Source organism: Vicia villosa, linkage group LG3 (genome assembly GCF_029867415.1).
Source record: "Vicia villosa cultivar HV-30 ecotype Madison, WI linkage group LG3, Vvil1.0, whole genome shotgun sequence".
Classification (NCBI taxonomy): Eukaryota; Viridiplantae; Streptophyta; class Magnoliopsida; order Fabales; family Fabaceae; genus Vicia; species Vicia villosa.
This window is the reverse complement of record NC_081182.1, coordinates 203,999,654-204,022,021: the sequence shown is the minus strand read 5'-3', so window position 1 is coordinate 204,022,021 and position 22,368 is coordinate 203,999,654. Positions and strand designations below refer to the sequence as shown.

Below are 22,368 nucleotides of genomic sequence, written 5' to 3'. Positions count from 1 at the left end.
AATGGTTAGGACGTACTTATCCCCTCTATTTTCCAAGTATTTGAATGATATTCGTACTTAGGTTCCCGTTTAAGAGGTGCTATTACCCTTCCCTTATAACCAACTCCCGAACCCGCTCTTGGTTGCGACTACTATGTTTTCGTTCTTTGTGGATTTTATTGATATTTTCCTTTTTCTTTAGAATAAATAAAGTTCAGTCACGACTCTATTGTATTTCATACATGCGATACGCATGGGTATTCTCTTTTTTTGATCAAATTCACGTATAAATCGGGTGGTTTACGTATATCATGAATGACCGGCGGTAGTTCGCAAGAGTAGACCAAGAGTGTAATATATATTTTTCTAAAAAAAGTTTTGCCACTGTAACGAACATAACTTGTGCTAATTAAGTTTGTTATTTTGATAGAGAAAACAAGATGATAGACATTCTGGAAACCTCAAAAACTCTTTCATTATGCATAACTTTTTCAGATAAACAAACCTTCAGACAGCAATTAACATATAAAAAAAAGTCATGTTGCTGCAACTGTCATGGTTCCATATAATCACATTCCATAAGCTGGAAAAAGACATTTTTAAATAGAAATAATAATCTAAGCACATATTCAAATTTGAGTAAGCCAGTAACACAGTGGCATTCTATCGGCCCTCTAACAATGACATCGAAGCTTCGTTTATTGAACAACCCTTTGAAGAAGATCCTGTGTTATTTGTATTATCTTTTCCTGCATAGAATCCGGGTTCACTTGGTTTGGGGAGTAGCTTTTCACCCTTTAACATAAAAACTACCGATGACATGTTAGGCCTATTTTCGGGTAGCTGTTGTACACACAATAGACCGACATGAATAAATCTTATTATTTCTGAACATATATCCGCATCATATAATATATCAGCTACGAACTCATGTGGCCTTTCTTCAATCCATAGTCTCCATGCCTAAAATGACATCAAAGTTACAGCAAGAGTAAGCTGAATCCCTACTTAATTTTCAGTTGATGTAAGGTAAGTGATTTACTTAAATTATAATAATTGAAGTTCTCCAATATAAGTGATTTACTTTTTTTATAGAAATTTATTTATTTTTGTGTAGGTATGCATGGAATTACTTTCAAGTTTCAACAATTCCTCGAGATGTGAATTAGTAATCATTTTGAATTTTCTTACATTCCAACAGATTTATCGATACGAAAGAGAAAAGGAAAGCAGCTATAAATATTAGTGTTCACAACTCATAAGATAGAGAAACATATACACTTAAAACTTACATGCCCAAGAAGGTTTAGATGATGTCGAGGGTCATCAAATCCGCTATTCTTCTTACCGCTAATTATCTCAAGTACGACGACTCCAAAGCTAAAAACATCAGATTTTATTGAGAAGGATCCACGCACTGCATATTCGGGAGGCATATATCCACTGCAAGTAACACAATGAAGTTGGGGGAAAATATATTAAAAGAGGTTAGGACATAGTGGAACTGAAGGTTTAAATAGGTTTTGAGTATTCATGTTTGAAAAATAATATTTGTCAATATTGAACATAGTTCATGTATAGTATATATCTATTATAAAAACTACAACAAATATGGACGTTTACTTATTCTAATGTAAGCAAAAATTTCCAAAGACTAAAATTAAAATAATGAGAACAGAAAAATATCTTTCCCATGTCTTAGGAATTCAAAATGACAAAAATTTCATAGAAACTAAAACTGAGATCAATGTATATTATAAAGACTCAAGAGTTATTTAAGCCTTAAATTGAAATAAATATAAGTTGAACTTACTATGTTCCCATCACTCTATTTGTATTAGCCTCAGCTTGGTCTCCCATAAATGATCTCGCTAAACCGAAATCTGAAATCTTTGGGATCATATCAATATCAAGAAGAATATTGCTGGTTTTGAGATCTCTATGTATGATTCTTAGCGTAGAATCCTGATGGAGATACAGCAGCCCCCGAGCAATCCCATCAATAATTTCCAAGCACTTTCTCCAATCTAGTAATTTACTTCGTGTAGCATCTAACAAATGAGACATTCGTAAGTTAGCATGAGAACTACATTACAGCAAGAGTAAAACTGAGAGCAATAAATTTGGTTGGTGTGGAAGTTCAAACCAAAAATAAAGCAATCCAGGCTTCTGTTGGGCATGAATTCGTAGATCAATAACTTTTCATCTTGTTGTATAGAACAACCAAGAAGTTTTACAAGATTACGGTGTTGAAGTGTTGCCATCAACAATACTTCATTTTTGAACTCCTCAGTTCCTTGTCCTGATGTTTTAGAAAGCCTCTTAACAGCAATCTCTTGGCCATCTACCATTATGCCCTAGTAAAATTTATGGAAATTTTAGTACTTATAGTGCTTGGTGAAATAAGAGGAAAAATTAACTTGGTAACCAAAACATTACCTTGTACACTGGTCCAAAACCACCTTCTCCTAACTTGATTCTGTTAGAGAAGTGATTCGTTGCATCAGTGATGGTCGAAAAGTCAAATATTGTTGCCGAGTCAACATCTTCCTTTTCCTTCTTGTGAAATAACACTTTTATGCATCCTGAAGTAAAAATTCAAGTGCTTTAAAGTTAACAATGCAATCAAACTTCATAACTCGTTTTAAATTGTCACTAGTTCTTTTTGCAACACTATTTGAGTACTATTTAAGCAAATCATAAATATTTGAGATTTACTGATCATAACTTTTTGACCTGTGTTGAAAGAGTATTGTGGTGTACTTTTCGTTTACATCGTATCCACAGGGATTATTGCGATATCACCGTCGTTCTATAGCCTATTTTGTCTTGAGTTAATGTTACTTTAGTTTTAGGTTTGCAAAAGGTCATTCAATCACTTTAGTAGCAAAGAGTAAATTAATGAAGGTTCTAAGTTAAAGAAAATGCATCAAGATTCGATTTCATCGACCTAAGTTTGTATGTTTCCTTATAAATATATGCTTATGAACTTGCTAACGATCAATATAATTACGTATCGACACCTATATCGTCCGTGTCCGCAACGATATAGCTAGATTTACCGTATTGTTTAACCGACGATTTCTCCACCGTTTAAACAATACAAATAACGTTTTAAAACCGATACTTAGTAAACATCAAACTCTAAATCCATGTCTGCAACTTATAGTTTGAAAGATGATGAGTTAGGTCTAGATACAAACATTGATGTCTCAAACATTTATACCAAAGAAAAAGCTTTAATAAACAAACTAAACCATCTATATTGATCATCACTTGTTCATACACCTATATTCACAAGAAAAACATACAAAAGGCTAGGAAGATTACATCTTATCTTGATACAAAAGGGATTTAGCTATCCATGAGAATGGTAGCTTGCACAAGAAGGAAAGGATGAAGATCAACAAGCATCAAAGGCGATTAATCGACGATCAAGGCTTCCAATCTTCAACTCTATGTTTGCTACAGTGTATTATGCTCTTGTTTCTCTCTAAAATATCTCTACATACATCTCAAAGTGATTTGGCCCCTAATCAAACAAACAAAGTTTCGCAGGCCGCGCTTAGCGCGGTGTAGCCCGCTAAGCGCGCCATCAAAAATTGCTTAAACCGCCCAACCGCGCTAAGCGGGCTCCAGACCTCGCTTAGCGCGGAACTCTCTGCCAGAACTTCCTTCTTTTCTTCAAAACCGCGCTTAGCGGGCTCAACCTCGCTTAGCGCGCTACCTCTTTTCAGCAATCTTTGGCTTTGGTCTTGGAACATCTTCAAAGTCCTTTTTCCACGGTCCAAGCTTCCAATTATCTAAAAAAAACTACAAAATCCAACATAGATTGCAAAGATAAGAACTATTCAACAATAATATAAATATAAGAATAAATATATACCAAATGATAATAAAAGACTACTTATTAACCACAAAAGGACTTGAAAGTTACCAAAAATTACCTAAGATATTTACTACAAATTGGTAACTAACAACTCTCCCCAACTTAAACCTTTGTTTGTCCTCAAACAAAACAAATACAACCAAGAAATCACAAGCTAAGACAAAAACAATTGGGTGGTTCAAATTCCATAAGTACACAAGTAACATTTCACCCTTGCTAAAATAATACCATGATTGAGATACTAATACTAAATACACCTTTGATGTGAACAGTTCCTAAAACAAAATAAGTTCAAAATTGAATCACAACCTACACACTTCTCTAGTAAGAGACAAAATTGAGGACCTAACACTCACACAACAATGTCGCCAACATCCAGAATTAATTATGCATTCATCTACACAACATTTATATACAAAGCGTAAAAGCAAGAATCACAAAGTCTTTAGGGTTGTATCTTGGCTTGGTTAACAAGGAAGTGTCATTTCTCAAGGCCATTGAAACGAAAGGGTCAATTCCTAAGAGAGCATTCAAATCAAGATTATATCCACACATCCTTATCAACCGATCACACAATTTTATTGCTCAAGAGTTCACCTTCTTAATTTAAGGAACTAGCTATATACAAAGCCCTTTTTTTTCTTTTTCTTTTTCTTTTTCTTTTTTTTCTCTTTCTTTTTCTCTTTCTTTTTCTCTTGAGCAATCACTTATTTACTTCTCACTACCAATACAACCAAAATAATTTTTTTAAATTCTCCCCAACTTGAATATTACCACCACATAATCACGAATGCTCTCTATTCTAAGGCGAAAAGGAAACATTCCTAACCACAATTAATGGTACTCTTCAAGGTTGAAAGAAAATCATCAAGATTCATATAAAAAATCGGCAAATATAGACAAGGAATTGATACCGCTTGAATCTTGGCAAAAATGGCTCAAAGTGGTTATCAAATGCTCACACACTCACCGGGTAGGTTATATATGGTAGAGAAGTTATACTCGAAATGCGAAACAAAATGCTTTGATCACTTTCATGCTTTACACAATTAAAATAAAAACGCAAGATTAAACATAATAAACACGAGTTAAACGCACATTGTTGGTAATCACAAAATAATATATATATATATATATGTACAATGGAAAGGCTCCTCACACTAGTTTTAGAACTAAAATGATTCAATATTGAACTAGATTTGCTAAAGAAAATATGACATCTAATTTGTACAATTACAAGTATCTAATTCATGGTATATTAAAGAAACGATAAAAATGTACCTTGTACGTACTAATTTCACATTATATCATCACCGCCCCAATTGGGTGTAAAAGCTTGCTTCATCCGGGAAGCACTTTCACAAGAACAACAAACAAAAATTTAAAACACAATTGCAATAGTATATAGAAATATAAAGCAATTAAACTAAAAACTTTAATACATTAAAAACAAACATCAAAAGGTGTCAAAATATCCAAAAGGCATAGCAATGCCTAAGATCCAAAATACCTCATCCTTTAGAAGGATGGAACAAAACATACCAATACTTAAGTCAAAATAAAATAAAATAACAACTAGCACTAAAAATACTAATGAAAATACTAAGCATCAACCAAAAAGAACTACTCATCCTCATCCTGGAGATCTTCTTCCACATTCTCATCCTCGCCACCTTCCTCCTCCTCATGAAATGGACTGACCTCAGGCCAATCAGCATAATCCACCAAGTCTTGGCGAGAACTCCACGGATGAGCCACATGGGGCTCCATCATCTGCAACCTCAGCGGAGACATAGAATCATGCAAAAACATGAATGCTCTCTGATGCGCCATATGAAATGCCAAGTTCTCCTCTTTATCAGGATTACTACGGCGGCGAGCAGGGCGAGCAGCAGCAACAGGAACAGCAGTCAACCTGGATAAACAATAACGCTCAATAAAAATGTCATCAATAAAAGTGTCAATAGACACAAGACCCTCAGAAGGAATCTGCACTCTTGCTTTCTTGCACAGATTCATGATCAAACTAGGAAAAATCAGCTTGCAGGGAGCACGATCACCATGCCGAGTTCCACTCAAAGCAACCCTCTTCAGCTCATTCGCAATAATGCGAGTAATATCAATCGACTCATGCTCAATCATACGAGCAACCAGTGCAGCAGACTCAGCAGGCAAAGAGGAAGTGTGACTCCTAGGCCTTAAATTATGAAGGACCACCGACATGAGAATCTGAGCATTAGTAGACAACGACTTCCTAGAGAATTTCTGGGGCTGTTGTGAAGGATTAAGATCATAAGACTGCCCCCTCGAACACAAGACCTCCCTCAGATGCTCCCAATCAAAATTACCCCTTGCTAATTGCACATGATACCCACACAGCTCACCATCCTCAAAAGGTAATTGAGTTCCAAGAAACTCACGGATAGCCTGACGAGAAAAATCAATTTCCTTACCACGCACCCAAGTTTTGAACTCAAAGGGAACACCTTCAACCGGAAATTCCTCATTTGGAACGACATTAGCATAGAACTCTCTTACAATCTCCAAATGAAACTTAGGTGCAGGCTCACAAAGCTTAAGCCAACCATACTCCTCAATGGTGTTATGACACCACCCATAGGTTCCCTCAGGATTGATCCTCACAATTCGCTCTGGCCACCATGTCCTAACCTCTAACTTCTTGTACCTCTCCTCTTGGACATGACTCTTAAAACGGTTTTGATTAAACGGAATAGCCCTAGGTGCTTGAGAAGAACTGCCGCCTTCGGTTCCGGTCTTTCTTTTCTTAGAGCCTAGGAATTTCGGTCTCATCTGAAATGATTAAGGAAATAGCAACACAAAAACAAATATGTTAACATAATACATAACAAAAAATAAACAGCCCTAGTAAGAATTAAAGCACAAGATCACTCCCCCTGCATCAAACAAAAACAGGGAGAAGAGGGGATTTTTCTGAAATCCCCAGACCGCGCTAAGCGCGCCTACCGCGCTAAGCGGGCTCTGCGATTTGCAGAAAAAATCCCCTGCGAACCAGGGTTTCATCCAAGCTTCAACAATACCCAAATTCAGATTAAACACAATATAAGGCACAAGAACATGATCTATACTATGTTTTCAATAAACAAAACCCTAACCACATCATTTTTATTCCTAATCTCAATCTAAACCTTAATATATATAATGCAAGCATAAGAGAAAAAGAAATAGTAAGAAGAAGAAGATGATAATACCTTGGTGATGATGAAGATGAAGAAAGAGCAAAGACTAAAATGGAGAAGCTAAGAGAAAGCAAGCTTAGAAGAGCAAAAATGGGGAAAATGAGGCACAAAGACCTCAAAACCCTATTTTCCTTTCAGAAACGCGCTGGGCCGGGTCAGAAACAAAGGCCCAACCTTCAAAAATATTTTTTTTTTTTGAAAAACCACCCGCGCTAAGCGGGGTCTGAAGCGCGCTAAGCGCGCATATCTCTGGAACTAAATGTTCCAAAATTTCCAAAGCGCGCTAAGCGGGCTAGAGCGCGCTAAGCGCCCTTGACAGAACACAGAAATTTTTTCTTCTACCAGCAAGTGTAACTTTACCGGTAGACTGATTTTGGCTCGACCAGAACGCAAAAAACATAAACGGTAAAAAACACATAAAACAAGCTGAATATTTACAAATTGGGGTGCCTCCCAATAAGCGCTTTGTTTAACGTCGGTCAGCTCGACGGTCAAAGGCAATCAAGGATCACCAAACGATAAAACACAAGTTTCACGATTAAAATCGCTTCCTCGATAAACCTTCAACCTCTGACCATTAACTACCCATTCTTGCTTTGATTTTTGGTCCTCTATCACAATAGCCCCATGGCTTCTAACCTCTTTGACCAAAAACGGTCTGGACCATTTAGACTTCAACTTTCCCGGAAAAATTCTTAACCGGGAATTGAAGAGTAAAACTAATTGCCCTACCTTAAAGTCCTTAATTCGAATCTTACTATCATGATAGAATTTGGTCTTTTCCTTGTAAATTGAATTAGACTTATAGGCATGCAATCTCATCTCTTCCAACTCATTTAATTGGATTGTTCTTCTCTCTCCACACAACTTGTGGTCAAAATTCAAAAGCTTCAAGGCCCAATATGCCTTATGTTCTAGTTCTACGGGAAGGTGACAACTTTTACCATACACCATTTGGAATGGTGTAAGACCGATCGGTGCTTTGAAAGCGGTCCGATATGCCCACAAGGTTTCATCAAGCTTCATCGACCAATCCTTCCTAGAGCTAGACACAGTTTTCTCAAGAATTCTCTTAATTTCTCTATTGGTCCTCTCAACTTGCCCATTAGTTTGTGGATGATATGGAGTAGCCACCTTGTGCTTTACTCCATATTGCTCCAACACTTTCTCAAGCGGGGCATTACAAAAATGAGATCCACCATCACTAATTAATACTCTTGGCGTGCCAAACCGCGAAAATATATTTTTCTTCAAAAATTTTATCACGGTCTTACCATCCGCTTTGGGTGAAGCAATCGCTTCCACCCACTTAGACACGTAATCCATAGCTACCAAGATGTATTCATTTGACATAGAGGAAGGGAAGGGTCCAACAAAATCAATGCCCCAACAATCAAATACTTCTACTTCTACAATACTTTGGAGGGGCATTTCCTCTCTTTTCCCTATTCCACCAGTTCGTTGACAACTGTCGCATGAGGCAACATGGTGGTAAGCATCTTTGAACAAAGTAGGCCACCAAAATCCCGATTGAAGGACTTTTGTGGCCGTACGCAAACCATTAAAATGACCACCATACGGCGACTTGTGGCAATGCCACAAAATGCTTTTTGTCTCCTCATCCGCGACACATCTTCTCAAAAGATTGTCACTACTCAACTTAAACAAGTGAGGATCATCCCAAACATAAAAATTAGCATCGTTTAAAAACTTTTTTCTTTGATTCCAAGTTAGATCCTCCGGTATCCAGCCAGATGCTTTGTGATTAGCCATATCTGCGAACCAGGGTCTAACTTCTTGTACCATGTACAGATTTTCATCGGGGAATTCTTCCCTCACTTCTTTTTCATTGTTTGTCACCTCGGTATTCACTAACCGAGACAAATGATCCGCAATCAAATTTTCTGTACCTTTCTTATCTTTCACTTCAAGATCAAATTCTTGAAGCAAAAGAATCCACCGAATAAGCCTCTGTTTTGAATCAGGCTTGGTGAGAAGATATTTGATTGCGGCATGATCAGTATAACACACCACTTTAGAACCAATGAGGTAAGAGCGAAACTTTTCCAATGCAAATACAATTGCGAGCAATTCTTTTTCGGTAGTGGCATAGTTAACCTGTGCCTCATTTAAAACTTTGCTCGCATAATGTATAGCATGGAATTGTTTGTTCTTCCTTTGGCCTAAGACCGCACCAACCGCATAGTCACTCGCATCGCACATGAGTTCAAACTCAAGCGACCAATTAGGAGCGACAATTATGGGTGTGGTAGTCAAATTTGCTTTAAGTTCTAGGAAAGCTTTTAGACATGATTCATCAAAATTAAATTCCATACCTTTGTTGAGCAAATTACTCAAAGGCTTTGCGACCTTGGAGAAATCCTTGATGAATCTTCTATGGAACCCAGCATGTCCCAAGAAGCTCCTTATGCCTTTCACATTCACCGGAGGGGGAAGCTTTTCAATAACTTCAATTTTTGCCGGATCGACCTCAAGCCCCTTTGAAGATACCTTGTGGCCAAGAACAATCCCATCCGTTACCATGAAAGTGCACTTCTCCCAGTTGAGAACCAAATTTGTTTCAATACATCTTTCCATCACCACATCAAGGTTTTTCAAGCACAAGTCAAATGACGACCCGTACACAGAAAAATCATCCATGAACACCTCGATGCTTTTCTCGATCAAATCTGAGAAGATAGCCTGCATGCACCTTTGAAATGTTGCGGGAGCATTACATAGTCCAAATGGCATTCTTCGGTATGCAAAAACGCCAAAAGGACATGTAAAGGCAGTTTTCTCATGGTCCGCCGGATTCACTGATATTTGATTGTATCCCGAATAACCATCCAAGAAACAATAGAAATTTCTTCCGGCTAACCTCTCTAACATTTGATCCATAAAAGGTAATGGAAAATGATCTTTTCTTGTTGCTTGGTTCAACCTCCTATAATCAATACACATACGCCACCCGGTCACCGCTCTCGAAGGAATCAACTCGTTCTTCTCATTTCTCACAACTGTCAATCCACCCTTCTTAGGAACCACATGCACCGGGCTCACCCATTCGCTATCGGAGATGGGATAAATCATCCCCGCCTCTAATAACTTCACAACCTCTTTTCTAACAACTTCTTTCATGGTTGGATTTAATCGCCTTTGGGGTTGTGCCACGGGTCGAAAATCATCTTCTAACATAATCTTATGCATACAATAGGCCGGACTAATACCCTTCAAGTCGGATAAAACCCATCCTATTGCTTCTTGATTCTTTGTCAACACTTCCTTCAATCGATGCTCTTCCTTGTTAGACAAACCACTATTAATGATAACCGGCTTAGTAGAATTGTCACCGAGAAACACGTATTTCAAGTGAGACGGTAACACATTCAACTCCACCTTTTGCTCTTCAACTTTAGGTTCATCCTTCAACTCTTCAATTTGAGTTTCAAATGGATTCATCTCATCACAAGCCTCTAAATTTCTCAAGCAATCTTCAATTTCCTTCTCTTGATCTTTGGTGAGAACTTCAAGAGCTTCCATTAAAGTCTTCTCAAGAGGATTCGACAAGTGCATTTGATTCTCCACTTTCATAATAGCCCTTTCGGTAGCATCGATTCTAAAACAATCATCCTCATCACTAGGATGCTTGATGGCTTCAAAGAGATCAAGACATAATTCTTCATCTTGGTACCTTAATTTCATTAAGCCATCATCAATATCTATCATCATTCGGGCCGTCTTCATAAAAGGCCTTCCTAAGATCAATGGAATCTCAGGATCTTCTTCCATGTCTATGACAATAAAATCAACAGGATACCAAAATTTGTCAACCTTGACAAGCAAGTCTTCCGCAACTCCATGAGGATGAGCTGTGGATTTATCCGCTAATGATAACGTCATTCTTGTCGGCTTCAAATCGTTGATTCCTAATCTTCTCACCATAGACAATGGGATCAAATTAATGCTAGAACCGGTATCTACCAAACCTTTGCCTATGTGAACATTTCCAATAGACACCGGTAAGGTTACCCGCCCAGGATCATTTGATTTTATCGGAGTAGTGCGTTGAATTAACGCATTACAACAAGAGCTCACCGTTACTACCTCCGGATCCAAGAATCTTCTCTTCTTAGTGATGATGTCTTTGATGAATTTTGCATACATCGGCATTTGCTCTAATGCCTCGGAAAAAGGAACATTGATTTGCAACTTGCTAAAGATGTCCAAGAATCGAGCATAGTGCTTTGCATCTTCTTTCTTTGACGGACCGGGAGGGTAAGGTAATTTCTTCACTTGTATAGAATCATCCACCTTCTTCTTTCCCTTCTCACTCACACTCAATTTTTTTCTCTCTTTTTCTACAACTTTCTCAAGAGTTTCTTTTTCCACTAATTCTTTCTCTTTCTCATTTTCAACTAAATCACCCTCAACATTTTTTTCTACTTCAATCACCCTATCTTTTTCACTCTCAACAATTTCCTCCTCAACTATCTCTCCTACACCCATATCAATATTTCTACCGCTACGAGTTAGAATTGACTTACAATGCTCACGAGGATTTTCTTGTGTAGTAGCCGGAAAAGGACCTTTGTTTTGATCGGCAAGTTGCTTTGACAATTGCCCGACTTGAGTTTCAAGGTTCTTTATTGCGGCATCCGTACTCTTTTGGCTTGCAATTTGCAATTGCATGAATTGGCTAAGAGTGTCCTCGATTGAAAGCTTTGTTTGTTGAGGTTGTTGATTGTAACCACCTTGATAAGGATTTTGACGATTCGATGGGCCCGCATCCGGCCTTCATCCTTGTTGATAACCTTGATTACCTCTTTGTTGGTAACCTTGGTTATTGTTGTAAGGTTGTTGTTGTCTCCCACCATATCCTTGATTAGGATTAGACACATAATTCACCTCTTCACCCGGTGGAGGACAAAAACCTGTTTGATGGTCACCCCTACACAATTCACAACACATCACATGTTGATTTTTAGAAGGGCTCCCATTTATCTCTTTGATTTGTTGAGGGAGTTTTGACATTTGTTGAGTGAGCAATTCTACTTGTTGTGTCAATAACTTGTTTTGAGCAAGTATTGCATCACTAGTATTCAATTCAAGAACTCCTGGTTTTCTTTGCGATGCACTACGGTTGTGTTGCCCTTGATGATCATTCAAAGCCGTCCTATCAATGATAGCAATTGCTTCAGCAGCTGTTTTTGACATCAACGAACCACCCGCGGTAGCATCTAAAAGAGTTTTTGGTTGAGGTTGGAGTCCATTCCTAAAGATATGGATTTGAGACAATTCATCAAACCCATGACCTTTGCATTTTCTAACCATGGACTTGAACCTCTCCCATGCTTCATTGAGAGATTCATTCGAACCTTGAGAGAACACCGCAATAGAAGTTTTCGCTTCCATGAACCTATTGTGAGGAAAGAACCGATCCAAGAACTTCTCTTCTAACTCGTTCCAATTTGTCATGACATTATTTGGTTGATCAAGGTACCATTCCTTAGATTTTCCAATTAAGGAATGAGGAAAGAGTCTCCTGAACACCTGTTCTTCTTGGTCTTCCGGAGCACCAATTGTTCCGGCGATCTCGTAGAACTTTGTTAGATGAGTAAATGGATCCTCGTGATCTGCCCCTGTGAACGGATTTTGGTATAATAATTGAAGTAACCCCGTCTTCATTTCGGAGTTTCTTCCATTGGCCTGATCACGAGCAAATTGTGCATTGAGACGAGGGCTGTTAACACATGGCCCTCGAGCTGGAGGATCCGCAGCCATTTCTTCCTCAACCAAATTTTCAACCGGAGCTGAAGAAGAAGATGCTTCTTGTTGTTGTCTTCTTTCCCTAGCTAGTTGTCTCCTCCTACGAGTTTTGCTATTCTCTCTACGAGCAGTCCTCTCAATCTCAGGATCAAAAAGGAGTTGATCTGCAGGTATACGTCCTCGCATAAACTGTAATCTGAAAAACTAACCACGCAAATTAACAAACACAAGGAAAATAAATTTAGAAACAAGATATTAATTATAAGACTCAATACAAAACAAACTATTGCAATGCTTGCAATATCTAAACAACAATCCCCGACAACGGCGCCATTTTGTTGAAAGAGTATTGTGGTGTACTTTTCGTTTATATCGTATCCACAGGGATTATTGCGATATCACCGCAATTCTATAGCCTATTTTGTCTTGAGTTAATGTTACTTTAGTTTTAGGTTTGCAAAAGGTCATTCAATCACTTTAGTAGCAAAGAGTAAATTAATGAAGGTTCTAAGTTAAAGAAAATGCATCAAGATTCGATTTCATCGACCTAAGTTTGTATGTTTCCTTATAAATATATGCTTATGAACTTGCTAACGATCAATATAATTACGTATCGACACCTATATCGTCCGTGTCCGCAACGATATAGCTAGATTTACCGTATTGTTTAACCGACGATTTCTCCACCGTTTAAACAATACAAATAACGTTTTAAAACCGATACTTAGTAAACATCAAACTCTAAATCCATGTCTGCAACTTATAGTTTGAAAGATGATGAGTTAGGTCTAGATACAAACATTGATGTCTCAAACATTTATACCAAAGAAAAAGCTTTAATAAACAAACTAAACCATCTATATTGATCATCACTTGTTCATACACCTATATTCACAAGAAAAACATACAAAAGGCTAGGAAGATTACATCTTATCTTGATACAAAAGGGATTTAGCTATCCATGAGAATGGTAGCTTGCACAAGAAGGAAAGGATGAAGATCAACAAGCATCAAAGGCGATTAATCGACGATCAAGGCTTCCAATCTTCAACTCTATGTTTGCTACAGTGTATTATGCTCTTGTTTCTCTCTAAAATATCTCTACATACATCTCAAAGTGATTTGGCCCCTAATCAAATAAACAAAGTTTCGCAGGCCGCGCTTAGCGCGGTGTAGCCCGCTAAGCGCGCCATCAAAAATTGCTTAAACCGCCCAACCGCGCTAAGCGGGCTCCAGACCTCGCTTAGCGCGGAACTCTCTGCCAGAACTTCCTTCTTTTCTTCAAAACCGCGCTTAGCGGGCTCAACCTCGCTTAGCGCGCTACCTCTTTTCAGCAATCTTTGGCTTTGGTCTTGGAACATCTTCAAAGTCCTTTTTCCACGGTCCAAGCTTCCAATTATCTAAAAAAAACTACAAAATCCAACATAGATTGCAAAGATAAGAACTATTCAACAATAATATAAATATAAGAATAAATATATACCAAATGATAATAAAAGACTACTTATTAACCACAAAAGGACTTGAAAGTTACCAAAAATTACCTAAGATATTTACTACAAATTGGTAACTAACAACCTGGCTTACCAAGCTTCTTTTTATATGCTGATGTGACCAATACAATAATGGTTAGTCCTATAATGAATGCAATAACTCCTGCAAGAGTCCCAGTGATAAGTGCCAAAATGTTGTTATTTTGAGTATATAATTGTGGCACTTATCGATTCGATTCATTCCGTTTTTGTAATAAAATCCCCACTTTTGTGTATATATTCACATTATTTAGTTTTCATATACTTTTATACCGTTTAATAGTTTTTTTCTTTGTTTTTATAGGTATTCATGCTTATTGGAGCCTCGAGGAATAAAGTGTCGAAGGCACGGCTCCGATTGCGCAATTTTGGATCTGAATAAGGAAGTTTTGTAGCAGAAGGTCCGCTGAGCGGAGTTCAAGCGGAGCTTGACAGAGATTTGAAGCATTTTTGGGTCCGCTCAGCGGAGGTAGCCCGCTCAGCGGAGCTACGTATACTGTTGTAGATATTTTGGGGAATAAGTGAAGGCCGCTGAGCGGAGGGGGTCCGCTGAGCGGACCTGTGCAGATTTGTGTTTATATTCTCTTCATTTGTACATTTCTAGGTTATGGTTTTGGGAAAGTTTTAGTCCCAACTCCATCATTTTCATTCTTAGATTAGGATTAGCTTAGAAAACAACACCGGGTCATGCACTTGGAAGATCAGAGGTGGATTTCTCATCAATCGGAGCTGACAACCCGCGAGATGTTTGGTTTATCTCTTCTCTTCTTTGTGTATTTCTTTTGTGTTGGGTTTTGTTTGTATATTTACTTGAATCTTATGTATATTTACCGATTTACCGATTATAAAGTTATATTTAACTTTCTTTACAAATCTGTGTTGATTGTTATCCTGGATTTTTGCTCTATGCTAGGGATTTGAGTTGCTTTAGAGATAAACTTCTTGAATCTTTATCTAGGATAATTATCTGTTGGTTCTGAACTCTAGAGATAGATTTAGAGCTAGCATTCACTGTGGGTATCTGTACTTAATGCTTTCGTGTTTGAGCGGCGCGCGAGAGATCGCCGAAGCGAGAATACGAATGTTCTCGTGACTTCGCGTTAGAGATAACCTTAGTTGTGAGATGATCTCGTTTGTGCTCCAGAGATGGACGCTTATGTGAGAGATACGTGATGACATAGATGAGTATCGTAGGTTGAGTATAACGGGTTGGTAAGTGTATGTTTGTGAAGAGTGAATATATTTACATTTCTGATAAGTTATTTCTCTTCTAAGAATGTGTTTATTCTTTTCCTGTTTATATCTTTGTTTACTTTTTGCTCATTCAAACCCAAGCTCGAAACCGTAGAAACTATTGAATGGCATCTCCATCTCTGAGGACGATAATTCCCGGATCAATATTTCCAAATCTTTCTTTTGTTGCTTGCCCTATACTGCAATCAACAAAATGGCGCCGTTGCCGGGGATGGTTGTGATTGCATCGCAGTAGTTTTCGTGGTTTTGAGCTTTGCATATATCGTATATATTGTATAGTTTCACTTGTATATATACTTACTTGTACATGTTTACTTGTTTATGTTCACCATATAGTTTTACTTGTATATGTTACATACAAGTATACTTTTGTTGGTGAATGTTGGTGAAACATGTTGATCCCGGATTAGCTCTTTACTTACAAATCTTCACTTTTCAACTCGTGCATCCAACATTCACCAACTTTCTCTTTGTGTATGTTAATAGTTATAAGTGTTTCATGTTTGTATATATGTGTTTGTTCATGTACATATTTGTATACTTGTGTTTTCCTTTATGTTCGTTTAATCATTGTATATATTTGTACCAGTAACATTTGTTGAGTGGTTGGTTAGGAAAATTTCTTTAGGCTTGTGCGGTGAGATGTCACCATGGCATGACGAGAGGAGGCTACTTTCCAAACACCGAAACAATAAAGGCGTCGAGCTAACGACGTAAAACAAGCGCTTCTTGGGAGGCACCCCAACGGTTGTAAATATTGTTTACATTTCTGTTTATGAGGTATTTAGGTGAAGTGGTGAGTGATTAGAACAGCTAGTGCAGTTCTGATTTTTCTGTGTTCTGCTATGTCCGCTAAGCGGAGCAGAGTCCGCTAAGCGAGCATACCAGAATTTTGTTTTTCTGCTCTGTACCAGTGGGGCTTCCATTCCACTTGGTTCACTCATTTTTCCCACTTTCACCAAGGCTAATTAGTAGTATATAATAGTCTTGTTTTTCTAATTCTTTTGTTGGTCGTTTGGATTCAAATTTTGTCCGGTAATTCGAAGATTTTTGAGGTGATTTTCCAAAGCTTGAGTGTTTCAACTTGCGGATGTATGGTAGGATATTGTTTTTGAAGTTGTATCATTCAAGGTACTCATTTATCGCTTTCTATAGCATAGCATGTTTAGGAAACTTTTCATTTGTACAATTACCATACCATTCATTCTTTTGCATTACTTGCTTGTTGATTGAATCACTTTAGTTCCCAAACCATAAATGTGAGGAAGCTTTCCATTATTCATATATGCTGGAGGCCACAATCTTTGTTTTAACTGGATTTTATTATGCTTAATCTTTTGTTTATGTTGATTTTATGAAATCATGAAAAGGATCAAGGCATTTTGTTTCATTTTGAGCACAACTACCAAAACCAAATAGTCAATTCACCTTGTGAGTGTGTGATCATTTGCTAACCCTTTTGAGCCTTTTTGTCAATGTCCATGTTGTTTTTGCTAAATGCTTATCTTTGAGTGTTTAGTTCTCATTTTTGCATGGATGATTGATTCTTTATTTTCTTGAACCCTCAACCATGATTTTTGTTATGAATTTTTACCTTGCCTTAGAAAGTAGGGAGTATTCACATGATGGTGTGGTTGAATTCAAGTTGGGGAGAGAAATGGTTGCTACTTATTTGGTTGTTTCTATGAAATTGAAAAGAAAAGAAAAAAAATGTGAAAAGAAAAGAAAAGAAAAAGAAAGAAAAAAAATGAAAAAGTTTTGAAAAACAAAAAGAAAAGAGAAGCTAATAATTGTGCTAATAAGTATTGTGATTGGTTTGAGAAACTTGTGTTTAAGGAAGAAGTTTAATCGAGATTTTGTTGCTCAGAACTTTGTGGATTGATCACTCCCTTAGGTTTAGGTAAGTTTTTGTTTCGATTAGCCTTAGGACATATCCCTTGTTTGTTAACCAAGCCACATTACAACCTTGAAAAGTCCTTGTGATTCTTGCTTTTGTATCTTCAATGTGATTTTTAGATGAATGCATAATTTAATCTTTTGTTTGCAAGATTGTTGGATGAGTGTTAAAAGTCCTTCACCTTTGTGTGTTCATCCATTGATGAATTTTTGCTAGGTGTGATTCATGATGTGAGCATGTATTGTGTTAGAATGTTTTGTATGCTTTTTGTACTTAGGATTCGTTTCGTTTACATGTTGTCGTTGTAGTATAGTGGTAAGTATTTACTTTGTTTATACGTTTTTGTGTTGAGCCATACATTTGTTTTTGTTTTTCAAAACTTGTTGATTCACAATTCTTTGGTTTATTACTTTTAATTCTTTGATTTATTTGACATTGTTTGAGGACAAACAAAGTTTTAAGTTGGGGAGAGTTTGATAAGTGCCAAAATGTTGTTATTTTGAGTATATAATTGTGGCACTTATCGATTCGATTCATTCCGTTTTTGTAATAAAATCCCCACTTTTGTGTATATATTCACATTATTTAGTTTTCATATACTTTTATACCGTTTAATAGTTTTTTTCTTTGTTTTTATAGGTATTCATGCTTATTGGAGCCTCGAGGAATAAAGTGTCGAAGGCACGGCTCCGATTGCGCAATTTTGGATCTGAATAAGGAAGTTTTGTAGCAGAAGGTCCGCTGAGCGGAGTTCAAGCGGAGCTTGACAGAGATTTGAAGCATTTTTGGGTCCGCTCAGCGGAGGTAGCCCGCTCAGCGGAGCTACGTATACTGTTGTAGATATTTTGGGGAATAAGTGAAGGCCGCTGAGCGGAGGGGGTCCGCTGAGCGGACCTGTGCAGATTTGTGTTTATATTCTCTTCATTTGTACATTTCTAGGTTATGGTTTTGGGAAAGTTTTAGTCCCAACTCCATCATTTTCATTCTTAGATTAGGATTAGCTTAGAAAACAACACCGGGTCATGCACTTGGAAGATCAGAGGTGGATTTCTCATCAATCGGAGCTGACAACCCGCGAGATGTTTGGTTTATCTCTTCTCTTCTTTGTGTATTTCTTTTGTGTTGGGTTTTGTTTGTATATTTACTTGAATCTTATGTATATTTACCGATTTACCGATTATAAAGTTATATTTAACTTTCTTTACAAATCTGTGTTGATTGTTATCCTGGATTTTTGCTCTATGCTAGGGATTTGAGTTGCTTTAGAGATAAACTTCTTGAATCTTTATCTAGGATAATTATCTGTTGGTTCTGAACTCTAGAGATAGATTTAGAGCTAGCATTCACTGTGGGTATCTGTACTTAATGCTTTCGTGTTTGAGCGGCGCGCGAGAGATCGCCGAAGCGAGAACACGAATGTTCTCGTGACTTCGCGTTAGAGATAACCTTAGTTGTGAGATGATCTCGTTTGTGCTCCAGAGATGGACGCTTATGTGAGAGATACGTGATGACATAGATGAGTATCGTAGGTTGAGTATAACGGGTTGGTAAGTGTATGTTTGTGAAGAGTGAATATATTTACATTTCTGATAAGTTATTTCTCTTCTAAGAATGTGTTTATTCTTTTCCTGTTTATATCTTTGTTTACTTTTTGCTCATTCAAACCCAAGCTCGAAACCGTAGAAACTATTGAATGGCATCTCCATCTCTGAGGACGATAATTCCCGGATCAATATTTCCAAATCTTTCTTTTGTTGCTTGCCCTATACTGCATTCAACACCCAGCACGCTTCAAGTTCCTCGTATTCTTTTTATGATCTAGGGGTTGAAGTAAATATCAATTAAAGATTAGGTATGCGAGCTTACTAAAAAAAGTGTAAAGAAAACGTATAGGTTTCACATATTTTTAAGTTTTAAACAGTGCTTTATAATATAAAGCCAAATACCTAAACATTTATGCTATATGTCTAACTGATAATGCAAAAGATGAAATAGGAAATGAAAATACCAAATTCTGAAGATGCGAGTCTTATGTAAATGTCTTGCCCTTGGTCTGGATGAACTCTCATGTCGACAATGTTGTCAAACCAAAGTAAGCAGCCACTACCACCATATCTGATATCCAAATTTGCATATGCAGTGCAAGAACAATTTTTCAAACACACAGTCTTGCATTTCTCAAGGCTCGTGCTCTTGTCAAACCACGACGATGACGTATCTGGCAACTTCATGCTTGTGTACTTCAAAAATCCATCTCCGCGGAGACAGTTTAAATGTGTTTTCCTTACACACCCGTCAGACCAGTTTGATGAGTCCCACTTCGTTTGAAATTTTGGCATGAAACCTTCCAGGCATTCACATATTGGAAAGTCATTAATATTGCAGTTAGAGTTGATACCACACAAGGCATAATTATCACACAGGTCTGCAGGACGATTAGCTATATCCTCCCAAACTTGTGACTTATTGGACCAAAGAAGACGCTGTGAATTTCCGGAAGGATCTAACACCATTATAGTAATAATTGAACTGTTCATAGTTTCATACTGATAAGAGAATTCTTTGTCGGTGAACACTACCGAGTAATTCAAGATTCTAGACAATCTTTGCCAAGAAATACCAGTGAAAAGAAATCCATTCCATGACCCTGCTCTATATAGAAATGTTGCTCCCTTTGCAGTAACCAGTTGAGGAAAACCATGCGTATCTATCCTATGTGAGCATTCACCTTCAGCAGGATCTTCAGAGCTTCTCCAAGATGTGAGATATTTATATGGACCAGTTTCTAAATTACTTTTCAGCTTCATTCCAGCAAGGAAAGTGTTACCGGGATAATCAAAACTTTCCCAAAAAAAGTTCACAGTGCTGTTTGCATCTTTCACAACAAGGTTTCCTGAATCCAAAAACTGCACTGCAGCTGGTTTCACTACAATTCTTGATGAATTGGAGGACCAAACAACGCCTTTCGAGTCATCAAGAATAACAAGATTTCCCTGATCATTGAGTTTCAGCAATCCTGTTGAGTTTTGTACAGGGGTCTCTCTATTGGCAACCCACACAATAGTCCTAGGTGATATGCTCTTGTACCATATACCAAAGTATTGGCGTTGTGGATCTCCAAAATTGAAAAATCCTGCTTCAAAGGTTCCAGCTGCAGAAACAAGTGTTTCATGATGTCGGATAAACTGATTTGGAGCGAGAGTGTTCTGATTAGAGAAAGCGGGTATGGTGGAGCAAAAGAAGATTAGCATTACCAATAACACCTTATGGATGTTCTCCATTGTGTTTGTGAGGGTTTGTCCTGATCATTTTTCATTTTATCAAATACCGAATTCAATTGACACGGCATAGTCGGCCAAGTCTTCCCTTGTGCGTAGAAATTGATGCAAATTCTAAACAAAACCAACAAGTCAGTGGTGTATAATATAGTCTACTCAGCTTAAAGCTTGCTATGTTGACCAAAAGATGAACGGTGGAAAGAAAAGGGAGAGAGAGGAAAAAAAAGTATGAATGTTGAAAATTTTAGGAGGTAAATTGACAATTAGCATTAGCACCTCTCCACTGTTTGTGTGAGTTTTCCCAATTTACTGCTTTGTAATATCCCTTTAATTTTATCTCTTGTAAATTCCACTTTAATTTCGGTTTGACCCTAGCCCACTTGCTTGTGGCAAATTCGGGCTACCTTCATTAGAGCTTTCCTACTTGCAGCAAATTTGACCAGTACTTACTACTAAAATGACCACCACTTAGACCACCGCCAACCACTAATGCGACCACCACTATGATCATTATTCACCACTGTCAAACTCAGATTCTATGAGTGAAAACTGTGTATTCTTCCCTTGGGAGAATTCTCATATATATACACGTTAAATTACAAGATAAATGGGCTATTCTTCCTAATAAATCAGAAACTGCCATATATACATTTATGCAGTTTATTATGCTAATTAACACTACTAATTATATTCCAATAAATCAGATAGTGCAGTATAATATACATTTATGCACAAATATTCTGATTAGTAATTATCATAAATGCAGTCATTAAACCTATTGACATCCCCCCTCAAATTGATGTTGGTAAATCAACAAGCATCAATTTGCTAACTAAAAAATTGTGCCGCTGACGTGTCAATGATTTAGTGAAGATATCAGCTGTCTGAACAGATGTGGAAACATGAGGTAGATTGATAACTCTTCGATCATAGGCTTCCCGAATAGAGTGACAATCAACCTCAATGTGCTTCGTTCGTTCATGGTAAACTGGATTCGCTGCAATTTGTATAGCACTAGTGTTGTTAGCATATAACGAAGTTGGTTGTGCTTGAGCGAATCCAAGTTCTGTAAGAAGACCGCGCAACCATATTATTTCAGAAAAAGCAGCAGACATTGCACGGTATTCGGCTTCGGTGGATGACTTTGAAACTGAATCTTGTTTCTTACACTTCCAAGAAATAGGAGCATTTCCTAAGAACATACACCAGCCGGTAGTAGACTTTCTTGTGTCTGGACACCCTGCCAAATCAGCGTCACTGTATGCTTGAAGTTGGAGTGTCGTATCATGAGGAAAAAATAAACCCCGTTTTGAGGTTCCAATGAGGTATCTAATGATTCGCTGCACTGCTGAAAAATGGAAATGTCGTGGTGCTTGCATGAACCTGCTAACCGTGTGTACAGCAAAAGATATATCGGGGCGAGTTATAGTTACATAGATAAGACTACCAACCAGCTTGCGATAAAGAGTTGGATCATCAAGAAGGTCACCTTCATCTCGTCGATATTTAACATTAACTTCCATGGGAGTGTCAACAGGATTTCCGCTTGTGA

At 37.6% G+C, this 22,368-nt stretch overlaps 1 protein-coding gene across 1 annotated transcript; it reads right to left on the bottom strand.

The window, feature by feature from the left end:
• Positions 1-513: 513 nt before the first annotated feature.
• On the bottom strand, positions 514-21,289 carry LOC131593352 (G-type lectin S-receptor-like serine/threonine-protein kinase At4g27290). Its single transcript, XM_058865830.1, has 8 exons — positions 19,547-21,289; positions 19,318-19,356; positions 14,443-14,523; positions 2,419-2,564; positions 2,126-2,336; positions 1,793-2,030; positions 1,272-1,422; positions 514-942 (listed from the first exon to the last, which is right to left on the bottom strand). Exons 1-8 carry the CDS (start codon positions 20,817-20,819, stop codon positions 643-645), a joined length of 2,439 nt encoding a protein of 812 aa, XP_058721813.1. The 5' UTR covers positions 20,820-21,289; the 3' UTR covers positions 514-642.
• Between the last annotated feature and the right edge of the window lie 1,079 nt (positions 21,290-22,368).

Bases quoted from the DNA above. Each gene is read 5' to 3' on its own strand.
- LOC131593352 (XM_058865830.1), bottom strand. From the start codon at position 20,819: ATGGAGAACATCCATAAGGTGTTATTGGTAATGCTAATCTTCTTTTGC. The intron at 2,031-2,125 runs GTTTGAACTTCC...CTCATTTGTTAG, and splicing joins CCTGGATTGCTTTATTTTTG to ATGCTACACGAAGTAAATTA. The intron at 943-1,271 runs GTAAGTTTTAAG...ATGTCATTTTAG, and splicing joins ATCTAAACCTTCTTGGGCAT to GCATGGAGACTATGGATTGA.